Source organism: Microcaecilia unicolor, chromosome 2 (genome assembly GCF_901765095.1).
Source record: "Microcaecilia unicolor chromosome 2, aMicUni1.1, whole genome shotgun sequence".
Lineage (NCBI taxonomy): Eukaryota > Metazoa > Chordata > Amphibia > Gymnophiona > Siphonopidae > Microcaecilia > Microcaecilia unicolor.
This window is the reverse complement of record NC_044032.1, coordinates 318,380,366-318,406,461: the sequence shown is the minus strand read 5'-3', so window position 1 is coordinate 318,406,461 and position 26,096 is coordinate 318,380,366. Positions and strand designations below refer to the sequence as shown.

Here is a 26,096-nt window from a genome sequence, read left to right as displayed (position 1 = left end):
GTGACCCCTTACTACTACTACTACTTAACATTTATACAGCGCTACCAGGGTTACACAGCGCTGTACAATTTAACACAGAGGACAGTCCTTGCTCGAAGGAGCTTACAATCTAAAGGACAAAAAAGTGCAGTCAAATCAAATTGAGGCAGTCTAGATTTCCTGAATAGATGAATAATGGTTAGGTGCCGAAAGCGACATTGAAGAGGTTTGCTTTGAGCAAGGATTTGAAGATGGGTAGGGAGGGGGCTTGGCGTATGGGCTCAGGGAGTTTATTCCACGCATAGGGTGAGGCGAGGCAGAAAGGGTGGAGCCTGGAGTTGGCAGTGGTGGAGAAGGGTACTGAGAGGAGGGATTTGTCCTGTGAGCGGAGGTTAAGGGTAGGAGTTTACGGGGAGATGAGGGTTGAGAGGTAATGAGGGACTGCAGATTGAGTGCATTTGTAGGTTAATAAGAGAAGCTTGAATTGTATGCGGTACCTGATCGGTAGCCAGTGAAGTGACTTGAGGAGAGGGGTGATATGAGCATATCGGTCTAGGCTGAAGATAAGACGCGCAGCAGAGTTCTGAATGGATTAAAGGGGGGATAGATGGTTAAGTGGGAGACCAGTGAGGAGTAGGTTGCAGTAGTCAAGGAGAGAGGTAATGAGAGAGTGGATGAGAGTACGGGTGGTGTGCTCATAGAGGAAAGGGTGAATTTTGCTGATGTTATAGAGAAAGAAGCGACAGGTCTTGGCTGTCTGCTGGATATGCGCAGAGAAGGAGAGGGAGGAGTCGAAGATGACTCCGAGGTTGCGGGCAGATGAGACCCCTTCACCCATAAGAGCTATTATAGTGGTGCACAGTTGGGTACAGTAGTTTTTTTGGAGGGCTCCTCGTACATTATAAGGGAGCAACAGTGAAATGTGTACCTTGGAGCTTTTATATAAAGTCCACAGCAGTGCCCTCCCCATTGCTCTCCTGGGATGGCTGTGTGGCCAGTCTACTAAGAATACTGGCTCCTCCCACATCCCAATTGCTTCATTTTGTGCGTTTTGCATTCGGACTTTTTTTTTTTAATGAGCCAAAAAGATAAATGCACAGAGCACAAAAATGTCTAGCATGTGCCCATTAAAAAAAAAAAAGATAAACATGGAGGATTCAAGATGGCCGCTGCTGGAGTCTGACGTACCTAGTTTTTGGCGATGCCGAAAAGAAGGGGCCGGCCCTCCTCCACCGCTCCTCAGCGGCAAAACCTTTCCCCTAACCCGCCACAATACAAACTTTTTTTCAGAGAAACATGGTGCCAGAGGTGTCGGGGAATAGCCCATTGGTCCGTTCTGGGGTGGATGAAGACCCCGCAGCATTCCCAGGGCTAGAGCTTTCGCTCAGCCCTGATATAAGAGCTCCTCCCCCTCAACCCTCTGGCTGTAGCACTGCTCGGTTGGCGTCCTCTATCCCGAAGCCCACAAGTGGAACAGGAGAAGAGAGACGGGAGGCGATGCAATCAACCGGAGGAATTCGGACTGAAGGAGACTTAGAGGGGCATAACCGAACGCAAATTTGTGGAGCCAACCGTATTTTCGAAAAAGATGGCCGGCCATCTTTTTTTTTGATAATACGGTTGGGGCTGGCCAAATCTCGACATAAATTTTGAGATCGCTGGGTTTCAGATAGCCGGCATCGGTTCTCGCCGATAATGGAAACCGAGGCCGGCCATCTCAAAACCGGCCAAATCCAAGGCATTTGGTCGTGGGAGGAGCCAGCATTTGTAGTGCACTGGTCCCACTAACTGAATGTAAAAAGCCCTTCCCTTACCGATCTGGAAAGGAATGGGCATGCCTGAAGAAAATTGCATGCAAATGAACTGCTCGCTATTAGCTCATTTGCACACGATTTCCTTCCTAAGGACGGGAAGCTACAGCAGTTGGGGACGTCCTTCCCTGCAATGGCAGTTGAGGACATACAAAATGTTTCTGTGAGGACAGCCATGCCTTTGCTATGCCTCTGACACCCTTTTTATTTATTTATTTGGATTTTGGATCACAAGTAGCAGCAGTGGAATTTGAACCAGCCACCTCTAGATTGTAAGACCAGTGCTCTAACCACTAGGCCACTCCTCCACTCCACTCCCTTGAAATTTGGCCATCCCTGTGGGGGGCAGTTGAGGACGTCCAAAATGTTTGAAAGAAGGACTCCACGCCTTCGTTATGCCTCCGCTGACACATACATACCTCCCCCCCCAGGGGCCTGCATACTGCCCCCCCGCACACACACACAGGGATGGCCAAATTTCAAGGGAGCAGAGGAGTGGCCTAGTGGTTAGAGCACTGGTCTTGCAATCTAGAGGTGGCCAGTTCAAATCCCCCTGCTGCTACTTGTGATCCAAAATCTAAATAAATAAATAAATAAAAAGGGTGTCAAAGGCACAGCTGTTCTCACAGAAACATTTTGGACGTCTCCCTCACAGAGAAGGACTTCTTCAACTGCTGTCGCAGGGACGGAGGCATAGCAAAGGACATATTCTAAAAAAAAAAAAAGACAAAAGTTTTTGAAGTTGTTTTTTTCGGGTTGGGAGGTGGTTAGTGACCACTGGAGAAGTCAGGGGAGGTCATCCCTGATTCCCTTCTGTGGTCATCTGGTCAGTTCGGGCACCTGTTTCATGCTTGGTTGTGAAAAAAAATGGACCAAGTAAAATCGACCAAATGCTCCTCAGGGCCGCCCTTCTTTTTTCCATTATTGGCCGAGGGCGGCTATCTCTTAACCACACCCCCGTCCCGCCTTCGCTACCCTGCCAACACGCCCCCTTGAACTTTCGCCATCCCCACGACGGAAAGCAGTTGAAGCCGGCTAAAATCGGCTTTCGATTATACCGATTTGGCCGGCATTGGGAGAAGGGCGGCTATCTCCCGATTTGTTGGTAGTGGATTTGGGGGGGAGTTGGGGGGCTCAGCTCCCAAAGTAAGGGAGCTATGCACGTGGGAGCTTTTCTGAAGTCCACCGCAGTGACCCCTAGGGAGCCCGGTTGGTGTCCTGGCATGTCAGGGGGGCCAGTGCACTAAAAATGCTGGCTCCTCCCATGGCCAAATGTCTTGAATTTGGCCAGGGTTTGAGATGGCCAACATAACTTTCCATTATCGCTAAAAAACGACGCAGGCCATCTCAAACCCTGGCCAAATCCAAAGCATTTGGCTGGCCGGAACCGTATTATCGAAACAAAAGATGGCCAGCTATCTTTTTCGAAAATACGGGTCTGGCCAGCTGTTTGCGGCACCGCCAAAATACATCGCCGGCCATGTATTTCGCCGGCGCCATTCGATTATTCCCCTCCACGTTACTTCTCCAAGAGATATGTTAAGGAAATACATAAGAGATATATTGGGAGTGGCCGAAGAGGCCATCCCCCCGTTTTCTCAAATATATTATCTGCCAACAAAAACAAAAGAGAATCAAATCCAAGAAGTTGATGTTTCAGAGATTCTGGAAGCTTCTGACAGTGAAACGGTTATACCATCGACTTTGATTGCAATTGTGGCATTAACTCCAGATAAAAACTGGTTAATGAGACTATTTTTTTCAGAATAGGGAAAAAAGTTTTCTTGGACTGAAAATTCATGTTTTCCCTGATGTGACTAAAGACACTCAGAAGCGCAGACAACAATTTCTTATGATGAAGCCAGGGGTACTTCATTTGGGGGTGACATTTTTTCTAAGATATCCTTGCAAGTGCGTTGTTAAATATCAGATGAATAAGTATGTTTTTTTTGATCCCCCTCAACTCACCGCATTTCTAACTGCTAAGGGGTCTACCGGGAGGGGTGGAAATAGCTCTGTGTAATAATTTACTGGTACCTTTTGGGAATCAGACTCAGCAAATTCCTGCTTTATTTTTCTAGATAAATGATTTAAATATCCATATATGTAACACTTTGAATCCTAACTGTGGATTTGAAATAATTTCTTTATATTTTTTGGTTTTCTTTAATATAAAATTTCAGATTTTATAGATTATATAATGGAAACCAGGTAACTTTTCTGTTTGATTATAATTTAAAATTCTATAAATAAAAGGTAAAAAAAAAGATAGACATTTTGTTGTTTTGAAAATGGTTATATTTGCTATTTGGATTCTGGATGTTTTGAGCAAAATGTCCAAAGTCGGACTTAGAAGTCATATCGAAAATGCACCTCCGCATCATATTGTCTCTCCAATTTTCTTCAAAGTATAAATATTGAGATCTACAAGTGTGTCCTCTATGCTTTATGAAGAAGACTGCTTGACCATTTTCATAGCCACCTTCTGGAGTGACTCTGTTTATCACCCCCCCCCCACCCCATCTGTCATATCCTCAACCTCTCTCTCTCCACTGAACTGTCCCTGACACTTTCAAGCATGCTGTAGTCACACCTCTCCTCAAAAAACCTTCACCTGACCCTACCTGTCCCTCCAACTACCGCCCCATTTCCCTCCTATCCTTCCTCTCCAAAATACTTGAACGCGCCGTTCACAGCTGTTGCCTTGATTTTCTCGCCTCTCATGCCATCCTCGATCTGCTTCAATCTGGCTTTCGCCCACTACACTTGACAGAAAAGGCATTATCCAAAGTCTGCAATGACCTGTTCCTCGCCAAATCCAAAGGTCATTACTCCATCCTCATTCTCCTCGACCTTTCCGCCGCTTTTGACACTGTCAATCACAACTTACTTCTCGACACACTGTCCTCTTTTGGGTTCCAGGGCTCTGTCCTCTCCTGGTTCTCCTCTTATCTCTCCCATCGTACCTTCAGAGTACACTCTCAAGGTTCTTCCTCCACCCCTATCCCGCTCTCTGTTGGAGTCCCTCAGGGTTCTGTCCTTGGACCCCTTCTTTTCTCAATCTACACCTCTTCCCTGGGCTCCTTGATCTCGTCTCATGGCTTCCACTATCATCTTTATGCTGACGACACCCAGCTTTATCTCTCCACACCAGACATCACTGCGGAAACCCAGGCCAAAGTATCGGCCTGCTTATCCGACATTGCTGCCTGGATGTCCAACCGCCACCTGAAACTGAACATGGCCAAGACCGAACTTCTTGTCTTCCCACCCAAACCCACTTCTCCTCTACCTCCACTCTCTATCTCGGTTGATAACACCCTCATCATCCCCGTCTCATCTGCCCGCAACCTCGGTATCATCTTCGACTCCTCCCTCTCCTTCTCTGCACATATGCAGCAGATAGCCAAGACCTGTCGCTTCTTCCTCTATAACATTAGCAAAATTCGCCCTTTCCTCTCTGAGCACACCACCCGAGCTCTCATCCACTCTCTCACTACCTCTCGCCTTGACTACTGCAACCTACTCCTCACTGGTCTCCCACTTAGCCACCTATCCCCCCTTCAGTCCGTTCAGAACTCTGCTGCACCTCTTATCTTCCGCCTGAACCGATACACTCATATCACCCCTCTCCTCAAGTCACTTCATTGGCTTCCGATCAGGTACCGCATTCAGTTTAAGCTTCTGCTACTAACCTACAAATGCACTCGATCTGCAGCCCCTCCTTACCTCTCAACCCTCATCTCCCCTTACGTTCCTACCCGTAACCTCTGCTCTCAAGACAAATCTCTCCTTTTAGTACCCTTCTCCACCACCGCCAACTCCAGGCTCCGCCCTTTCTGCCTCGCATCACCCCATGCGTGGAACAAACTCCCCGAGCCCATACGCCAGGCCCCCTCCCTGCCCATCTTCAAATCACTGCTTAAAGCCCACCTCTTCAATGTCGCCTTCGGCACCTAACCACTACACCTCTACTCAGGAAATCTAGACTGCCCCAACTTGACATTTCGTTATATAGATTGTAAGCTCCTTTGAGCAGGGACCGTCCTTCTTTGTTAATTTGTACAGCGCTGCGTAACCCTAGTAGCGCTCTAGAAATGTTAAGTAGTAGTAGTAGTAGTGTTTACATCCTTCTGAAAGTTTGATCTCTATAACTGTACACAGTAATCCAAATGATATCTCACCAGAGATCCTCTGTAGGTACTATCACTTCCCTTTTCCTAATGGCCATTCCTCTCTCTGTGCACCCAGGTATCCTGACTTTTGCCATCACATTTTCTACCTGTTTGACCACCTTAAGATCATTAGATATGATCATCCCCAAGTCATGCTTTTCTTTCATGCACAAAGTACAATATATCTCTCAATGCATCGAACAGGCTGCCAATTCAACCAAGTACCTGTTTCAGCATAGTAAACAGCCTGCTGAGACCCCTACAACAGAACCAGCCTGCCCATTCACAACTGAACTGCAATGATTTTGCTGCATAGTTTGCCAACAAAATTAAGTCTATGCCTGGATCTACAGGCAGTCCCACCCAGTCTCCAATTAGCTAATTTCGCCCACCTCTTGACACAGACATATGGGACACTTTTAACCAAATAACAGAGGAGAGCCTTGACAAAATCCTAAGAAACCTCCCACCAACTACCTGCTCCCTCGACCCCTGCCCATCAAAGATAGTGCAGAAGGCAAGCAGGGGCCTCATAGAAGGTGCCACAAAAATCGTGAACGCCTCTCTTTCTAATGGGCAACTACCAACAGCATTAAAAATGGCAGTGGTGCACCCTTTGCTAAAGAAGAACAACCTTGACCAGGATAAACTTCAAAGTTATAGGCCAGTATCCAACATCCCATTTTTAGGGAAACTTAAAGAACAAACAGTCTGTGATCAACTCAGTGATAGGCTAGAAGAGAGAAACTGGCTAGATACACGTCAATCTGGATTCAGACCTGGAACAGAAACAGTCCTTATATCCCTACTAGATGATCCTCACAGAAACCGAGACAGGGGATTTGCCTCGGTGTTAGTACTGCTAGATTTCTCATCAGCTTTTGACACTGTGGATCATGATATTGTGTTAGCACGACTGGCAGAAACAGGTATCAGTGGAAGAGTACTTGCCTGGTTCATATCCTATCTGACAGGCAACAGTCCATAGTGTTCAGGAGTACCTCATCACCACCATGGGTACTGACTTGTGAGGTGCCACAAGGATCTCAGTAGCACCTCATCACCTCCATGGGCACTGACTTGTGAGGTGCCACAAGGATCGATACTGTCACCTATTCTATTCAATTTCTACCTCAAGCCACTAGCCAAGCTGATTCGGTCAGTAGAGAAGCTTGGCAGCATGGCAGTGAAGTCGTGTAGGGTATGTAATCGCCCCGCCCTCGAGGGAACTCTGTATAGTTGCCAGCCCCCGCGCCTCCCTCCCGCTCTCTCTCTGCCCTCCAAGCACGACCTGTCCTCCGGCAGCCCCTCGCCTTCCTAAGTGCTGGCTGTATTTTAAAAATTCTTACTTTGGGGTGCGGCGTCCACAGTGAAGGTGAGCGGCGCTTCACACTGCCTTCGCAAGTGTCTCAGCTCTGCCTCTGGTCCCGCCCTTCCAAAAACAGGAAATGAGGGTGGGAACAGAGGCAGAGCTGAGACACTTGCGAAGGCAGTGTGAAGCACCGCTCGCCTTCACTGTGGACGCCACACCCCAAGATAAGAATTTTTAAAATACAGGCAGCACTTAGGAAGGCAAGGGGCTGCTGGAGGACAGGTCATGCTTGGAGGGCAGAGAGAGGGAGGGAGTCGTGGGGGCATGGAAGTCGGAGGGGGGGGGGGCGTCCGGCAAGTTGAAGGTTTGGGGAGGGGGGGTCGTCCTGGAACTCTAAGGGGAGGGAGGGGATCCTGGAACTCTAAGGGGAGGGAGTCCTGGAACTCTAAGGGGAGGGGAGAGGGGATCCTGGAACTCGGAGGGCACAGAGAGAGAGAGGTAGGGAGGGGGCCTGGGACTCAGAGGGGAAAGAGATGGAGGGAGGGGGGCCCTGGATATGGGTGGATGGAGGAGAGGCCATGGGAGAATGCAGCGTTGATGCACAGGTAGGGGGAGGGCAAGGGACAGAGGAGAATTGCTGCACCACGATGGATGGAGGGGGCAGGGGAGAGATTCTGCACATGGATGCAGCTTCAGACAGCATTTTCCATCTCACAGATAGGCTGCAGAGAATACCTTCTCCTGCTTTAGACTTAGCCTGGCCTCAGAATGACATCCTATAGTATATCTCCTATCAAACTGAGCTCTCTTTTTCATCAAGCACTGCCATTTCCTCCCCTCACCCTCCCCACTGACAGTTTGAACTTCGTGGGTGTGGCTTGGATCTCTTTCAGGGAGAGAAAACTAACAACTTATAGCAGCAGCTTCAGAGAGCATTTTCCATCTCACAGATAGGCTGCAGAGAATACCTTCTCCTGCTTTAGACTTAATCCTACCCACCCACCCCTAGAGTGACATGTCTTATATAACCTCCCTATCAACCCACTCATTACTTTACCTCACCCATTTCTATTCTTCTATCACCTTCTCCCACTACTCCAACCAGAGTTACACCTAATCACACTGACCACCCTTCAACATCTTCTGTCCTTCTGTGACTGTTCTCTTGTGCTTGACTGCTTAAATATTTTAAATTTAAATGCTTTACTTTTTGTCTATTAGATTGTAAGCTCTTTGAGCAGGGACTGTCTTTCTTCTGTGTTTGTACAGCACTGCGTACACTTTGTAGCGCTCTAGAAATGTTAAATAGTAGTAGTAGGATGGACGAAGGGGGCAGGGCGCAGAGGACGTTTGCTGCATATGGATGAATGCAGGGGAGAGAGCATAATTGGTGCACACGCTGGACACACACTACACTCTCTCACTCACTCACTCACACAGACAGACAGACACATACATTCTGTCTCTCAATCACACACTCTCTCTCTGACACACACTCTTTCTCTCTTACACATACTCTCTGACACATACTCATTCACTGTCTCACACATACTCACTCTCACACATACTCTCTTCTAACAGTTCCCTTAAAAACATAATTGCCATTAGAGGACAACCTTGCTAGCGCCAGTTTCATTTCTTTCAGAAACAGGCTTTTTTTTTTACTAGTATATATATATATATATATATATTTCTGTTTCAAGGTAATGCACTTAGTTTTTTCTCTTTGAATTGATGACGGTTCTAAATTTTTATCTCTTTTTTTTCCCCCCCTCTTAGTTAATGAGCAACCACGGTATCCCTGTGGCTGCTGCTCTTGCTGCTGCACAGGTGAAACTGTCTGTGCCTCCTGGAAGACAATGGCCTTCTGGACACAGCTGGGATTGCTGCTATGGAAGAACTTTACGTTTCGGCGAAGGCAGACTGTAAGATTGCTTTTCTACATGATTCTATACCTTGGCACTTTTGGGTTCATTGTTTGAATGTAAGAACAATTGATCAGAGCTTGGGGTAGTTCAGATGATTGACAGAGGCATTCTTTTTAGGGTAGCATGCTGCCCCAACACTGTTTGATGGTCTTTGCAGAAAAACTCAAAATTAAAAGACATAAAAAGGCAGGATTGAGGCTGTGTATCTTGGGGGAAGGGAATGTGTGGTTATTTACTTTTTGATTGCCCCCTCTAAGATGTTTGCTGTAGTCTCTTGCTTCTGGCATCCAGAAGTAGAAAGGAAGGTACTCTGAAGCACAGATCTGCAAACCCTTGTAAACTGTGCATGCTGTATTTTAATCTGCAGCTGTAATTCTTGCATTTGCCTGGCACCAAGTTCAGAGGAGAAATAAAATCTGGATTGTTTAAGGCAGTAGGCAAAGAGGCTGTTGAAGACTTTCTCTTACAATGGCAATAACTGATTTATGTTTACATATGAGTAAGTGCTATTCAAAGTACTAAAGCAAAATGATCCATCACTGGGGAGTCTTGTCCTGGTTCTTTAATGGATTCTGCTATTAATTGTGAGAGACAAAGAATGGTAAAACTATATTTTATGTCTCATAAAACTCTGTAGTGAAGAAGGATGCTTATTTCCAAAAATCTGGGGTATGCCTTGCAGGTATCTTGGGGATAGCATCTTGCTGAATGAAGTAAGAGGAGAGACAGTGAAGTAGTTCTGTTCCTTCTAGGTACAGATCATGTGTTTCACAGTATTAAAAGGCAAACTACGTGATTGTAGCAATCCTTCTTCCTGATGTGAGCTTATCATTTTTATTTAGCCCTGGAAGATATCTAGATAGCCTTTGTCCCTTTGGACTGATCAAATAGTCTAGTGTTTAACATGTTTGGGCTTTGAGGAGACAGGGTTAGGATTCAATCTAGGAGTGGAGTTATCTGCTACTGCACTTCCTTTGTGGTAAAAAGTCATGAGAATACATTATGGCTGAAAGGACATATAATAAAGGGGGGGGGGGGGTAGTGCTGTGTTGTATAAGATATTTTATATACCCACTTGAATGAATCTCAAGTGGGCAGATGGGATGGAGCATTTTAGTCTTTATTGTGCTGTCCTTTACTGTGCTATTTTCTCCATACTTTAAATGTGAGCTTCCAGGGCAAAGGGCAAGGAGAAATGAGAATACTCTTCAGGCTGGGTCCAGAAGATAGAGGGAAGTGGGGAAACAGTAGGGCAGATTTGTGCTTAAATACAATAGAACCACCACCTAGGAAAAAGGTCTGTTTTGAGGAAGCTGACAACTCCAACTCTACTACATCTTTTCTGGATTCTGATGTCCTAGCTACCTTTTTTGTTATCAAAACAGATACTCTCCAAGCCACATTTACATCAGCCACGCATACTTTATATGATACTGAGTTCCTGGAACTCGTTCAATCTTTCCTCTAAGGTATCATTCCAAAAACTATTATCTAACCTCTCTACTACTCTCTACTCTCTACACCCACCCACCCCTAGGACAACTCTTTAATTATAGTCAGTTATTGTAATTAGGGTAACAAGCAAGGAGTTCACTTACAGAGTTTTAAATACATTTCATTACCATCTAAGAAGGAAACACTAAATAAATCATACTATATACTATATAAACTAAAATACACTTTTATATTAGGCTAATATCCTTAATTCTGTAGCAAGTTTTACATTATTGAAAAACTCAAAAACACTAAGATGGAGTCAGCAGTCCAGCAGCAAGAGGGGTGCTATCCAGTCTCTTGCGTTGAGTGTCGCATGTATGATTATCTCCCAGTTGGTGAGATGTCATATGTGTGTGCCCGATGCAAAGAGCTCCTAGCTCTTAATGAACGTGTCCATTCTCTTGAGGCTAGAGTAGCAGACTTGGTGGAGCTGAGGGAGACAGAGAGGTACATAGAGGAGACCTACAGGGATGTTGTAGAGAAGTCCCTCCTTCAGTCTGGTAGCCCTTGTGCTACCTTGGAGGAGGGAGGTCTCCTAAAAGGAAAGCATCACCCTGGTGAAGTAGGAAGTACTCCTGTAGCCAGGACCTGCCCACCAGGGGATGTACTATCCTCTTGCACCGAGGATATGTCTCCAAGTGCTGCCCAGGGGGGAAAGGTTAGGACAGCCGTTGTAGTTGGTGATTTGATTATTAGGCATATAGATAGCTGGGTGGCTGGTGGACGTGAGGATCGCCTGGTGACTTGCCTGCCTGGTGAGAAGGTGGCGGACCTCATGCGTCACCTAGATAGGATTTTAGATAGTGCTAGGGAGGAGTCAGCTGTCTTGATACATGTGGGTACCAATGACGTAGGAAAATGTGGGAGAGAGGTTCTGGAAGCCAAATTTAGGCTCTTAGGTAGAAAGCTCAAATCCAGATCCTCTAGGGTAGCATTTTCTGAAATGCTACCTGTTCCATGTGCAGGGCCAAAGAGACAGGCAGAGCTCCGGAGTCTCAATGCATGGATGAGACGATGGTGCAGGGAGGAGGGTTTTAGATTTGTTAGGAACTGGGCAACATTCTGGGGAAGGGGGAACCTATTCCGAAAGGATGGGCTCCACCTTAACCAGGGTGGGACCAGGCTGCTAGGATCGGCATTTAAAATGGAGATAGAGCAGCTTTTAAACTAGAAATGGGGGGAAGGCCGACAGTCGCTCAAAAGAGCATGGTTCGGGATAAGGTATCTTGCAAGGATACCTCACAAACAGAGAAGAAGACCGTGGTAGGCCAGGTGCCCTTAAATACAACCAAAGATCAGACAAAAGATGGCAAATCATTAGTGTCAAGTACTAAGCATCATGCAAATAGGAACAACAAACATACTCTGAAATGTCTACATGCAAATGCTAGGAGTCTAAGAAATAAGATGGGAGAGTTGGAGTATATTGCACTAAATGAAAAATTGGATGTAATAGGTATTACTGAGACCTGGTGGAAGGAGGATAACCAGTGGGACACTGTCATACCGGGGTACAAAGTATATCGTAGTGATAGGGTGGACTGGACTGGTGGAGGGGTAGAGTATATTAACGAGAGCCTTGACTCAGATAGATTACAAATTCAGCAGGACACAAATGTTACGTTCCTCACCTGGCGTCAGGCCTGCGCGGCCGATTCGCCGACGAATCACGGTCCGGCAGAGATAGTCGGCCATCTTGGATGTGGTATCTCCAGGATAGGTCGGCCATCTTGGGATGGGCATCTCAGGTTGTGGCAGCCATCTTGGAGGGGCAGCTGCAGGAAGGAAGCCCATATTTGGGCGTAGGGCTTCTCTGCTGATGGGGGCAGCCATCTTGGATCAGCTGCACATGTTTGAGCCTGATTCCTACACTATTTAAAGCCCTGCCTCCAGTCCTTCGTTGCTTCTGCTGCATAGAGGTCGAGGTTCTCGTCCCATGTTCCTCGACGGCTACTTTGTTCCAGTGTTTCCTGTGTACCAGACCTTGGATTGCTTCTTGACTTCGCGTTGTGTTGCTGCCTGCCCACACCTCGGACTGTTTCCTGATTACTCACTGCACTACTGACCCCTTTGTTCCTGGACTGTGTTTTCTCCCCGCCTGTCGGGTCGGGGGCCGTGCAACCCCGCCGTTTCCAGAAGTCCTGGTGGCTGCCCGCACCTGAGGGCTCAACTCTCAAGGAACGGCGGTCGCTTCCCAGGTGAAGCTAGGGGTTGTCTGGCTGCCTGACTGAGTACGGTGTCACTCCATCTTCGCCGTGCTCAGTTGGGCCACAAGGGCTCACATTTACCAGGTTATAACAGGAAGCCGAAGCCATGAGCTCGCCAGACAAAACCGAGCTTTCCAACCTGGCTCAGGTATTGCACCAGCAGCAGGCTCAATTAACGCACTTGTCCAGCATAGCTACCAGCGTTCCAGCTGCAGGCATCTGTGGGCCTTCTGTCCCTAGGGTGGAGGTGCCCGCTGCACGGTTGCGTCTCCCTGAGCCGCCGCGCTTCGACGGGACTCCGACAGCATGCCGAGGGTTCCTTAACCAGTGTCAAATTCTGTTTGAGCTGCAACCGGAGGCCTTCCCATCTGACAAAATAAAAGTAACCTACATCATCTCCCTGCTGTCTGAGGCCGTGCTGGCTTGGGCGTCCCCGCTGTGGGAACAGCGGAGTCTGGTTCTGATGAACCTAGAGGAGTTCTTGCGGCAGTTCCGGATGGTCTTTGACGTGCCTGGCCAGCCTTCTTCTGCCTCGGGGGAGCTGCTGCGGATCCAGCAGGGCTCCGGGTCGGTCGGGGCGTATGCCGTCCGATTCCGCACCTTGGCCACGGAGCTCAGGTTTGGACGGTCAAATAAAGGATGAGTTGGCCGGCAGAGAGATTCCCGCTACTTAGATTGTAAGCTCATCTGAGCAGGGACCGTCCTTCTTTGTTAAATTGTACAGCGCTGCGTAACCCTAGTAGCGCTCTAGAAATGTTAAGTAGTAGTAGTGCTTTGGACGCCCTTATTGCACTATGCACGAGAATCGATATCTGGTTCCAGGAGCGAGCCCAGGAGGAGGCCATGCAGCCAGTGGGGCAGAGAGCCAGAGGTCGGTCCCGTCACTCAGAGACGCCTAGGTCCCTCGAGGAGGGTTCGGAAGGAACCAAGGAGGAACCCATGGTCATGGGGCGGCATCACCTGTCGAAGGAGGAGAGGGCCCATCGTCTCCGAAAGCATCTATGCTTGTACTGTGGGGAGGCCGGCCATCTCTCGGGCACCTGCCCAAAAAAGCCTGGGAGGTTGGGAAACGCTCCGGCCCAAGACCTATGAAGGGGGTGGCTCTGGGCCAGCTGTCTGTTCTTCCCGACCATTTTCTCTCTGTTCTGGTACTGCTCCAAGGAGAAGGTTTCCAGGTCTATACGAGGGCCTTACTAGACTCAGGGGCAGGAGGGAATTTCATTGCCGCTGGGTTCCTGTCACAGCTAGGTGGTGCCACCGTGCCCTGCCAACCAGAGCTTTGGGTTACCTCTATCCAGGGGGATAGCCTTCCTCGAACCGTCACCCGGATCTCCTCGCCCCTGTGTATGCAGGTGGGGGCATTACATCAGGAGAAGATCCAGTTCCTGGTGCTCACCCGAGCCATTCACCCAGTGATCCTTGGCCTGCCCTGGCTTCGTCTACACGCCCCAGTGATCGACTGGTCCACCAGAGAGATCGGGCAATGGGGTTCGCGATGTGGCCAGCACTGTCTCGAGCCAGTCAAACCGCTCCTGCCGCTCTGCTCATCTCAGCTTCCAACCCCACAGGAGTTGCCCAGGCTGCCCAAAGACTATCAGGATTTCCATGATGTGTTCAGTGCCCGGGCAGCGGACACGCTGCCTCCTCGGTCTTTCGACTGCGCCATTGACTTGCTGCCAGGAACTAATCCGCCCGGAGGATGCTGTACACCTTATCTCGGGTAGAGTCTCGAGCCGTGAGGAACTACATCCAAGAAAACCTTCACAAGGAGTTCATCCAAGCCTCCAGTTCTCCGGCTGGGGTCGGTTTCTTTTTTGTCTCGAAGAAGGATGGGTCGCTCCGCCCGTGCATTGACTACCGGGGGTTGAATAAAATTACCATCAAGAACCGGTATCCACTTCCACTCATTCCAGAACTATTTGACCGGCTTCAAGGGGCCAAGATATTCACCAAGTTGGATCTACGTGGGGCCTACAACCTGGTGCGGATCTGGAAGGGAGATGAGTGGAAGATGGCCTTTAATACCCATGAAGGGCACTTCGAATACCGGGTAATGCCGTTCGGCCTCTGCAGTGACCCGGCAGTCTTCCAGAACTTTGTGAATTTCATTTTTCAGGACCTGCTCTACTCCTCCGTGATCGTCTATCTGGATGATATTCTGATTTTTTCCACTTCTCTGCCACAGCACGTTACCCATGTCCGCACAGTGCTCCAGCGCCTTTGAGAGCATCGGCTGTATGCCAAGTTGGAGAAGTGTGCGTTCCATCAACAGAGTCTGCCTTTCCTGGGGTATATCGTTTCTTCCACCGGCTTACAGATGGATCCGGGTAAGGTGACGGCGATTTGAGACTGGCCAGCTCCCCAGGGTCTGCGGGCCTTGCAGAGGTTCCTGGGGTTCGCGAACTACTACCGGCAGTTCATCCAAAACTACTCCATTATCACAGCTCCGCTGACGGCCCTCATGAGGAAGGGCGCTGATACGAGGAATTGGACGCCGGAGGCATTCACGGCGTTCAACACCCTGAAGAAGGCCTTCCTTTCTGCCCCGGTACTCCGCAGTCCTGATCCAACTCAGCCTTTCCTGGTGGAGGTGGACGCATCCTCCTTGGGAGTAGGGGCAGTGTTCTCCCAGACAACGGCAGCCGGGAAGAAACATCCCTGTTTTTTATTTTCTCGCAAGTTCACCCCCGCGGAGTGGAACTATACTGTAGGGGATCGGGAGCTGCTGGCGCTTAAGTTGGCCTTTGAGGAGTGGCGATACTTGTTAGAGGGAGCTGCACATCCAGTGACTGTAATAACTGATCACAAGAATCTACTGTACCTACAGAATGCCACCAGACTGAATCCTCGCCAGGCACGGCGGTCGCTGTTCTTTGCCCGGTTTGACTTCCGTCTGATCTTCAGGCCGGGGGAGAAGAACTTCCAGGCGGATGCCCTCTCCCGCAGTTTCGAGGTTCCCGAGGACCAGGAAGAACCCTACCCGATGCTGAATCCAGCCTGTATTCCCTCCATGCCCGGGGCCGGCGCCGCGTGCCAAAAGGCGGTGCCAGTGGGTCTCCGTAGGAAGGTGCTCCGCTGGGGGCATGCTTACGAGTTCGCCGGACATATCGGGTTTCACAAGACCCTCCATCTCATCTCCTGGTCCTATTGGTGGCCTCGGATGTCGCAGGATGTTCGGCTATATGTGTCCACCTGTCCGGTGTGCGCCCGAACTAAGAGTTCCCATCAAAAGCAGTGGGGTCTTATGCAACCCATGCCGGCACCACAGCAACCATGAGAGGACTTGTCCATGGACTTTATCATGGACATGCCGTCTTCGCAGGGCAACACAGTCATCTGGGTGATGATTGACCGGTTTTCCAAGATGGCCCACTTCGTTCCTATTAAGTCCTTACGCACTGCTGCTAACCTAGCCGCTAGCTTCATCACCCACATCTTCCGGCTCCATGGACTACCACTGAGGATCATTAGCGACCGAGGCTCACAGTTCACCTCGCTTTTCTGGAGAGCCTTGTGTTCAGCTTTCGGGGTAACTACACTATTCTCATCTGCCTACCACCCACAGACCAACGGTATGGTGGAGCTGGTCAGCCAGATGGTGAAGGCGTTCCTCCAGGCTTACTCAAATCAGCGCCAGGATGACTGGGCAGCCCTACTGCCCCGGGTGGAGTTCGCCTATAACAACAGTCTGCATTCAGCCTCACGGACTACCCCATTCAACACCATCTAAGGACGCCACCCGCGCCTACCTCTGCCCATTTCCCCCACGGAGGTTCCACCTCAGGTACAGTTCGTGTGCTTCAGGATGCCTGGAATAAGGTCCAAGAGCAGCTGAGACGGGCAGCGGTCAAGGCCAGAGACAAGCAGCTCCCACGTTCCTGCCGGGAAAGAAGGTATGGTTGAGTACCCGATACCTGAAGTTGAGGCTCCCTTCTCTGAAGTTTGCTCCCCCGGTTCATTGGACCCTTTGCCGTGCGCTCCAGGGTAGGAGCAGTGACTTACCAGTTGCACCTACCCAGCCAACTCCGGGTGCACAATGCTTTCCATGTGTCGCTCTTGAAACCCTCCCGCAGGTCCAAGTGGCATCCTGAACCCAAGAGGGTAGTCGTGCCTGAGAGTGACCCAGATCCCGAGTACGAGGTAGATCACATCCTGTACTCGAATCTGTGGGGAGGAAAGCTATTCTACCTCTTGTCCTGGAAGCACTTCGGCCCTGAAGACAACTCCTGGGAGCCAGCCACTAATGTTCATGCTCCAGACCTGGTCCGGGAGTTTCATGCTCTTCATCCTACTCGGCCCGGGCCAGGGAGAAGGGGAAGGCTTCCGGGGGGATACTGTTACGTTCCTCACCTGGCTCCAGGGCTGCGCAGATAGTGGGCCATCTTGGATGTGGTATCTCCAGGTTAGGTCGGCCATCTTGGGATGGGCAGCTGCAGGAAGGAAGCCCATATTTGGGCGTAGGGCTTCTTGTCTGATGGGGGCAGCCATCTTGGATCAGCTGCAAATGTTTGAGCCTGATTCCTACACTATTTAAAGCCCTGCCTCCAGTCCTTCGTTGCTTCTGCTTCTGCTGCATAGAGGTCGTGGTTCTCGTCCCATGTTCCTCGACGGCTACCTTGTTCCAGTGTTTCCTGTGTACCAGACCTTGGATTGCTTCTTGACTTCGCGTTGTGTTGCTGCCTCCCCAGACCTTGGACTGTTTCCTGATTACTCGCTGCACTACTGACCCCTTTGTTCCTGGACTGTGTTTTCTCCCCACCTGTCGGGTCGGTGGCCGTTCAACCCCACCATTTCCAGAAGTCCTGGTGGCTGCCCGCACCTGAGGGCTCAACTCTCAGGGAACGGCGGTCGCTTCCCAGGTGAAGCTAGGGGTTGTCTGGCTGCCTGACCGAGTACGGTGTCACTCCATCTTCGCCATGCTCAGTCGGGGCACAAGGGCTCACATTTACCAGGTCATAACAACAAATCACACCTTTGAATCATTGTGGGTTGAAATTCCATGTATAAAAGGGAAAAGGACGGTGATAGGAGTGTACTACCGTCCGCCTCGCCAGGATGAGTAGGTAGACGCAGAAATGATAAAAGAAATCAGAGACGCAAACAAAAAGATAATAATGGGTGACTTTGATTATCCAAATATAGACTGGGTAAATGCAGTGCTTTTTTTGTAGAAAAAAAGGTGCCGGTACTCATTATGGGCGGGGTCACCACATATGGCTCCACCCCTATGATAGCCACACCCACATTAACCACACCCCCTATACCAGCCATGGCGCATATAAACAGACATCATTGAAAATATTATAGTACTATAGGAGAAAAGAATAACGTGATTTTTTTTCATGATAAATAATCTCTGTAAGCTCTTACAGCTCCAGTATACCCAGTGCAAAATAAGACAGCCAATGTAAATTCTCAAATTGGATATATTACAAACACTAAAATGAAAATAAAATGATTTTTTTCTACCTTTGTTGTCTGGTGACTGTTTTTCTTTCCATATTGGTCCCAGTCTGTGATTCTGCTTTCCTTTGTTTTCGCTTAACTCTTCTGTGCCATTTGTCATTTTTGTCTCCTTTTTCTTTGCTTTCTTCAATATTTTTAATTCATTCTTACTATCCATTCTTTAATTTCCTTCATCTACCTGTGGCTTTTCATCTTTTCCTCACCCTTGTTCTCCCCATGCCCCTTCCTCTTATTCTCCAGTCTTTCTCTATTCCCCTTTTCCATCCAGCAGCTCTGCTTTCTCTCCCCATCCTTCCAGTGTCTCCCCTATTTCTTTCTACATTCTTCCATCCAGCGTCTTCCCTCTTTCTCTCCCCATCCTTCCATCTGTTTTCCCTCTCTCTCCCCACCCTTCCATCTGTTTTTCCCTCTCTCCCCAATCCTTCCATCTGTGTTTTCCCTCTCTCTCCCCATCCTTCCATCTGTTTTTCCCCAATCCTTCCATCTGTTTTTCCCTCTCTCTCCCCATCCTTCCCTCTGTTGGTTTCCCTCTCTCCCCAATCCTTCCCTCTGTTGGTTTCCCTCTCTCTCCCCAATCCTTCCCTCTGTTGGTTTCCCCCTCTCTCTCCCCATCCTTCCATCTGTTTTCCCTCTCTCTCTCCATCCTTCCATCTGTTTTTCCCTCTCTCCCCAATCCTTCCATCTGTGTTTTCCCTCTCTCTCCCCATCCTTCCATCTGTTTTTCCCCTCTCCCCAATCCTTCCATCTGTTTTCCCCCTCTCTCCCCAATCCTTCCATCTGTTTTTCCCTCTCTCTCCCCATCCTTCCCTCTGTTGGTTTCCCTCTCTCTCCCCAATCCTTCCCTCTGTTGGTTTCCCTCTCTCCCCAATCCTTCCCTCTGTTGGTTTCCCTCTCTCTCCCCAATCCTTCCCTCTGTTGGTTTCCCTCTCTCTCCCCAATCCTTCCCTCTGTTGGTTTCCCTCTCTCACCAATCCTTCCCTCTGTTGGTTTCCCTCTCTCACCAATCCTTCCCTCTGTTGGTTTCCCTCTCTCCCCAATCCTTCCCTCTGTTGGTTTCCCTCTCTCCCCAATCCTTCCCTCTGTTGGTTTCCCTCTTTCCCTCTCTCCCCAATCCTTCCCTCTGTTGGTTTCCCTCTTTCCCTCTCTCCCCAATCCTTCCCTCTGTTGGTTTCCCTCTTTCTCTCTTTCCCCAATCCTTCCCTCTGTTGGTTTCCCTCTTTCTCTCTCTCCCCAATCCTTCCCTCTGTTGGTTTCCCTCTTTCTCTCTCTCCCCAATCCTTTCCTCTGTTGGTTTTCCTCTTTCTCTCCCCAATCCTCCCCCCCCGCCCCCGCGACACTCCGGGCGAGTCCTGCACTTAGTTTTTTTTTTTAAAGACTCAGAACGTGCGAACGATGCAGCCGGCAGCGATTGAAAGAGGCTGTCTGGGCTGGCGTCTGCGTCGGGGCTTCCCTCACCCTCTGCGAGTCCCGCCTTCGTTGTTACAACTTCCTGTTTCGCGGGACTCGCAGAGGGTGAGGGAAGCCCCGACGCAGACGCCAGCCCAGACAGCCTCTTTCAATCGCTGCCGGCTGCATCGTTCGCGCGTTCTGAGTCTTAAAAAAAAAACTAAGTGCAGGACTCGCCCGGAGTGTCGCGGGGGGGGGGGGGGCTAGCAAAAAAAGGTGCCGGTACTCCGTACCGTTGCGTACCGGCACAAAAAAAGCACTGGGTAAATGTAACATCGGGACACGCTAGAGAGGTACAATTCCTTGATGAAATCAAGGACAGCTTTATGGACCAGCTGATGCAGGAGCCGACGAGAGAAGGAAAAATTCTAGACTTGGTCCTTAGTGGAGCGCATGATCTGGTGAGGGACGTTATGGTACTGGGGCCGCTTGATAACAGTGATCATAATATGATCGGTTTTGATATCAACCTTGGAGTAACTATACACAGGAAGTCAAATACGTTAGCGATTAACTTTAAAAAAGGAGACTAGGATAAAATGAGAACGGTTTAAAAAAAAATCTTAGGGGGGCAACTGAGAGGGTAAAAACTGTACAACAGGCATGGATGCTGTTCAAAAATACCACCCTGTAGGCCCAGGCCAAACATATTCCGCGAATTAGAAAAGAAAGACAGAAGTCCAAAAGACAGCCGGCGTGATTGAAAAATGAGGTGAAGGAAGCTATTAGGGCTAAAAGAAACACCTTCAGAAAAAGGAAGAAGGAACCATCTGAAAATAACAAGAAGCAGCATAAGGAGTGTCAAAGCAAATGCAAGGCATTAAGAAGGCCAAGAAAGATTACGAGAAAAAGATAGCAATAGAGGCAAAAAAACATAGCAAAACTTTTTTTGGTATATTAAAAGCAGGAAGCCGGCAAAAGAATCGGTTGGGTCGCTGGATGACAGAGGGGTAAAAGGGGCGATCAAGGAAGATAAAGACGTAGCGGAGAGATTGAATGAATTCTTTGCTTCGGTCTTCACCGAGGAAGATTTGGGTGGGATACCGGTGTCGGAAATGGTATTTCAAGCGGACAAGTCGGAGAAACTTACTGACTTCACGGTAAACCTGGAGGACGTAATGGGGCAGTTCAGCAAATCTCCTGGACCGGATGGCATTCATCCTAGAGTACTGATAGAACTGAAAAATGAGCTTGCGGAGCTACTGCTAGTGATATGCAATTTATCCTTAAAATCGAGCATGGTACCGGAAGATTGGAGGGTAGCCAATGTAACGCCGATTTTTAAAAAAGGTTCCAGGGGAGATCTGGGAAATTATAGACCGATGAGTCTGACATCGGTGCCGGGGAAAATGGTAGAGGCTATTATTAAAAACAAAATTACAGAGCACATCCGAGGACATGGATTACTGAGACCAAGTCAGCACGGCTTTAGTGTGGGGAAATCTTGCCTGACCAATTTACTTCAATTCTTTGAAGGAGTAAACAAACATGTGGTCAAAGGGGAGCCGGTTGATATCGTATATCTGGATTTTCAAAAGGCGTTTGACAGGGTACCTCATGAAAGGCTACAGAGGAAATTGTAGGGTCATGGGATAGGAGGAAATGTCCTATTGTGGATTAAAAACTGAAGGATAGGAAACAGAGAGTGGGGTTAAATGGGCAGTATTCACAATGGAGAAGGGTAGTTAGTGGGGTTCCTCAGGGGTCTGTGCTAGGACCGCTGCTTTTTAATATATTTATAAATGATTTAGAGATGGGAGTAACTAGCGAGGTAATTAAATTTGCTGATGACACAAAGTTATTCAAAGTCGTTAACTCCAATCAGATACCGTATACAGTTCAAGCTTCTCCTTCTCACCTACAAATGTACTCAGTCTGCAGCCCCTCACCACCTCTCTACCCTCATCTCCCCTTACGTTCCCGCCCGAAACCTCTGCTCACAGGACAAATCCCTCATCTCAGTACCCTTCTCCACCACCGCCAACTCCAGGCTCCGCCCATTCTGCCTCGCCTCACCCTATGCTTGGAATAAACTTCCTGAGCCCATACGCCAAGCCCCCTCCCTACTCATCTTCAAATCCCTGCTCAAAGCCCACCTCTTCAATGTTGCTTTCGGCACCTAACCCTTTTTAACTTTCAGGATATCTAGACCGCCCCAATTCGACTGCCCCTTTACTGACTGTACATTTGTCCTTTAGATTGTAAGCTCGTTGAGCAGGGACTGTCCTTCTATGTTAAATTGTACAGCGCTGCATAACCCTAGTAGCGCTTTAGAAATGTTAAATAGTAGTAGTGGTAACTCGCGACAGGATTGTGAAAAATCACAGGAGGACCTTACGAGACTGGGAGACTGGGTGGCTAAATGGCAGATGACGTTTAATGTGAGCAAGTGCAAGGTGATGCATGTGGGAAAAAAGAACCCGAATTATAGCTACTTCATGCAAGGTTCCACGTTAGGAGTTACGGACCAAGAAAAGGATCTGGGTGTCGTCGTCGATAATACACTGAAACCTTCTGCTCAGTGTGCTGCTGCGGCTAGGAATGTGAATAGAATTTTGGGTATTATTAGGAAAGGTATGAGGATGTTATAATGCCGTTGTATCATTCCATGGTGCGACCGCACCTTGAGTATTGTGTTCACTTCTGGTTGCCGCATCTCAAGAAAGATATAGTAGAATTGGAAAAGGTGCATCGAAGGGCGACTAAAATGATAGCGGGGATGGGACGACTTCCCTAAGAAGACAGACTAAGGAGGCTAGGGCTTTTCAGCTTGGAGAAGAGACGGCTGAGGGGAGACATGATAGAGGTATATAAAATAATGAGTGGAGTGGAACAGGTGGATGTGAAGCATCTGTTCACGCTTTCCAAAAATACTAGGACTAGGGGCATGCGATGAAACTACAGTGTAGTAAATTTAAAACAAATCGGAGAAAATGTTTCTTCACCCAACATATAATTAAACTCTGGAATTCGTTGCCGGAGAAAGTGGTGAAGGCGGTTAGCTTAGCAGAGTTTAAAAAGGGGTTGGACGGTTTCCTAAAGGACAAGTCCATAAACCGCTACTAAATGGACTTGGGAAAAATCCACAATTCCAGGAATAACATGTATAGAATGTTTGTACGTTTGGGAAGCTTGCCAGGTGCCCTTGGCCTGGATTGGCTGCTGTCGTGGACAGGATGCTGGGCTCGATGGACCCTTGGTCTTTTCCCAGTATGGCATTACTTATGTACTTATGTACACCAATATTAATTCCTACCCTATCTGACAGACTCCAGTTTCATCATTCAAATATCTTGCAGTAATCTTTGATTCAGCCCTCTCTTTTAGCTCACAGATATCTGCTGTTGTGAAGAAATCATTTTACTTTCTCCGACAGTTATGATCAATTAGAAATTCAGTAGATCAGAAATCATTATGCACTCTATTATATACATATATTACTACACGCTATGACTACTGTAATGTTATTTACGCCGGTATCACTAAAACTAACTTGAAACGGTTACAAACCATTCAGAACACTGCAGCTTGTGTCATTTGTCGGGCCACTAAATATGATAGGATTACTCCTCTTCTACAATATCTTCATTGGATCCCTATTGAATTTAGAGTTAGATTCAAAATTCTTATACTGACACATAAGGCACTTCACACCAACATACCATCTTATCTTGCGGCATTGACGATTCCATATACACCAGGCTGTACTCTTTGCTCATTTACATATAGCAGACTGGTTCTGCCCCCGCCATCTAGGGCAAGATGAGATTCCACTCGCTCATCAGCTTTCTTCTTTCTCTCCCCAGCATTATGGAATTCCTTACCAAAGCAAATCAGACTAGAAGGGTCCTACACCCAATTTCGTAAAGCATTAAAAACACATTTCTACGAACTGACTTTTTCCATCGAATGACATGAGATCTCAATAGATAGATCACACAAGAATCTGAAGTGTAATGCATGTCTCTGTGTCTGACATATGAATGTCATTTTATGCTTGTTTGATCCACTATCTTGAGTGAGAGATTTTTTTTTTATTTTAAATCTTTATTTATAGTTTTTTAACAAACATAGTAAATTATATGAGTGTTAATACACAAAAAGAAAATGTCTTCACTTGTAAATAACAACTAATATCTAAGTTTTCTTTTACTATCGTGCACAATATTACATCAAATAAATGATCCAAGATAAGGAAAATAAAATAATCCAGTTTATATTAAACAGTCATTTGTCAATATAACTATAACTAAAGAAGCATCTTTCCTAAGTGGTTAACTCTAGCCTGCTATACAGTGGTACATATGGGGTTAAACTTGTACACTAACCTCTTCTTTGCTACTCAGAAATTCTTCTAACTGCTTTGGGTCAAAGAATTGATATAGTTTAGATTGAAATTTAACTCTACAAATGCAGGGAAACCGCAGAAGAAATTCGGCTCCCACTGCTACTGTCCTAGACCGCAGCATTAGGAACCTCTTACGTCTCCTCTGCGTTTCCCTGGAAAGATACGGAAAAACTCTTATCTTTGAACCCAAAAACTCAGAATCTAAATGTCTTAGAGATAGTTTAAGTACTGCATCTCTATCCATTTCTAACGCAAACGTTGCAAGCAAGGTAGTTCTCTGTGTAATTACTTCAAGAGATGTTTCCAGGAATTCAGTTAAGTTCATTGCCCCCTGTAAAGGTACATTTTCAGATGATTTAACATCTAATTGAAGGTAAAAGGCTCTAGTAATAGGGGGTAATGATGTTTCCTGCATTCCTAGTATCTCAACTAAATATTTTTTAAGCATTTGGACTGGAGAAATCAAAGGTGATCTGGGGAAATTCAAAAAACGAAGAGACAATCTTTTAGATTGATTTTCCAGATATTCCAAACGTCTAAGAGTATAGTTTCTCTCCTTAATTGAAGCCTGTTCAAAAAGTTCCAGTTTTTCAGTTCTTTCAGTCAGTTTTTTGACTTCAGAGGCTTGAGAAACATTAATTTGTAGTTGGTTCAATGCAGTCTCAGACAGTGCTTTAATTGTCTCTATATTTTGAAAAATTAAAGTTTTTAAAGCAGTTCGAGTATTAAATGTCAAGTCCCAAAGTGACTCTAATGTCACTACGGCTGGTTTTTCTATCTCTCCCAACAAAACCTCCGGTTGAGGGGCTTTCACAGCTTGCTCCAGAATACTCACAGTTTTAGATAAAACTGCATGAGTTGATGGCGTTTCCGAGGCTCTTTGGCTGTCAGCTCCAGATCTTCTCTCCGGTAGGCTCCCTCCCTGAATGATCAGTACTCCGCTTCGGTCCAAGACGTCAGGGCTCACCAAGAGAGATTCTCTTCCGGGTTGAGGGGGCGCCGCACGTTCGACGGGGCTTAGGGAAGCCCCGTCTCCGCTGCTGTTCAGTGACGAAGCACTGACTCGAGCAGAAGGAGTGGAAACCATCGTGGGAACGGGCACTGCTCCAAAGCGATCCAAAGTCGTCTGTTTGAGCTGGGGCGTTCCGCCCGGGGCGAGGGGAGCCTCCCGAACTTTGCCTCGTCTTTTCCCCATTACACAGACGGGGTAAGATGCTCGCTTCAGCGAGATTCGATCAATCTCAAAAGCGTGTCCGTTGACGCTTCCTACGCGATCGCCATCTTGGATCTTGAGTGAGAGATTTATCTTTTTTTCTATCTATTAATTGTAGTTCCTAAATGTATATTATTTTTAAGTTTTTGTAACATGTGCTTTAAGTTTTTGTAACATTTGCTTTGTAAATCATTCTGTTTTGCTATGCAATAAGTAACAGTATAGTAAATAAATAAACGATAACATGGATAATACTCTGCTTAGTCTACAGCAGGGGTCAAGAAAGCAAAAGAATAGTGGGAATTGTTAGGAAAAGAATGGAGAATAAAACAGAGAATATTGTGTGCGATTCTGGTCACTGCATCAAAAAAAGATATAGCAGAATTAGAAAAGGTACAGAGAAAGGTGACCAAAATGAACATGGAGGTATCATTCCTATCATTCCATCCCCTTGTAAGAAAGGCTGAAAGGTTAAGGTTCTTCAGCCTGGAGAAGAGATGGCTGAGAGGAGATATTATAAATAATGAGCAGAGTGGAACAGGTTGTTTACTCTTTCAAAAAATACAAAGATTAGGAAATGCAATGAAGTTACTATGTAGTACATTTACAAATTGGAGATAATATTTTTTTCTTTCAATGTATAATTAAACTCAGGAGTTGGCTGCTGGCAAGCTCTTGGAGGAAAAGCCCATAAAGAGTTAGTATGGTAGACTT

The 26,096-nt window shown here is 47.4% G+C and overlaps 1 protein-coding gene across 1 annotated transcript in view; it reads left to right on the top strand.

Annotated features, from left to right (window-relative positions):
* Nucleotides 1–1,273: 1,273 nt before the first annotated feature.
* ABCA1 (ATP binding cassette subfamily A member 1) overlaps nt 1,274–26,096 on the top strand; it is a 706,841-nt gene continuing 682,018 nt past the window's right edge. The window contains 4 exon segments of the mRNA XM_030194329.1: nt 1,274–1,278; nt 2,282–2,285; nt 6,889–6,894; nt 9,057–9,202. Of these exon segments, the coding sequence (XP_030050189.1) occupies nt 1,276–1,278; nt 2,282–2,285; nt 6,889–6,894; nt 9,057–9,202 (159 nt within the window). The 5' untranslated portion in view covers nt 1,274–1,275.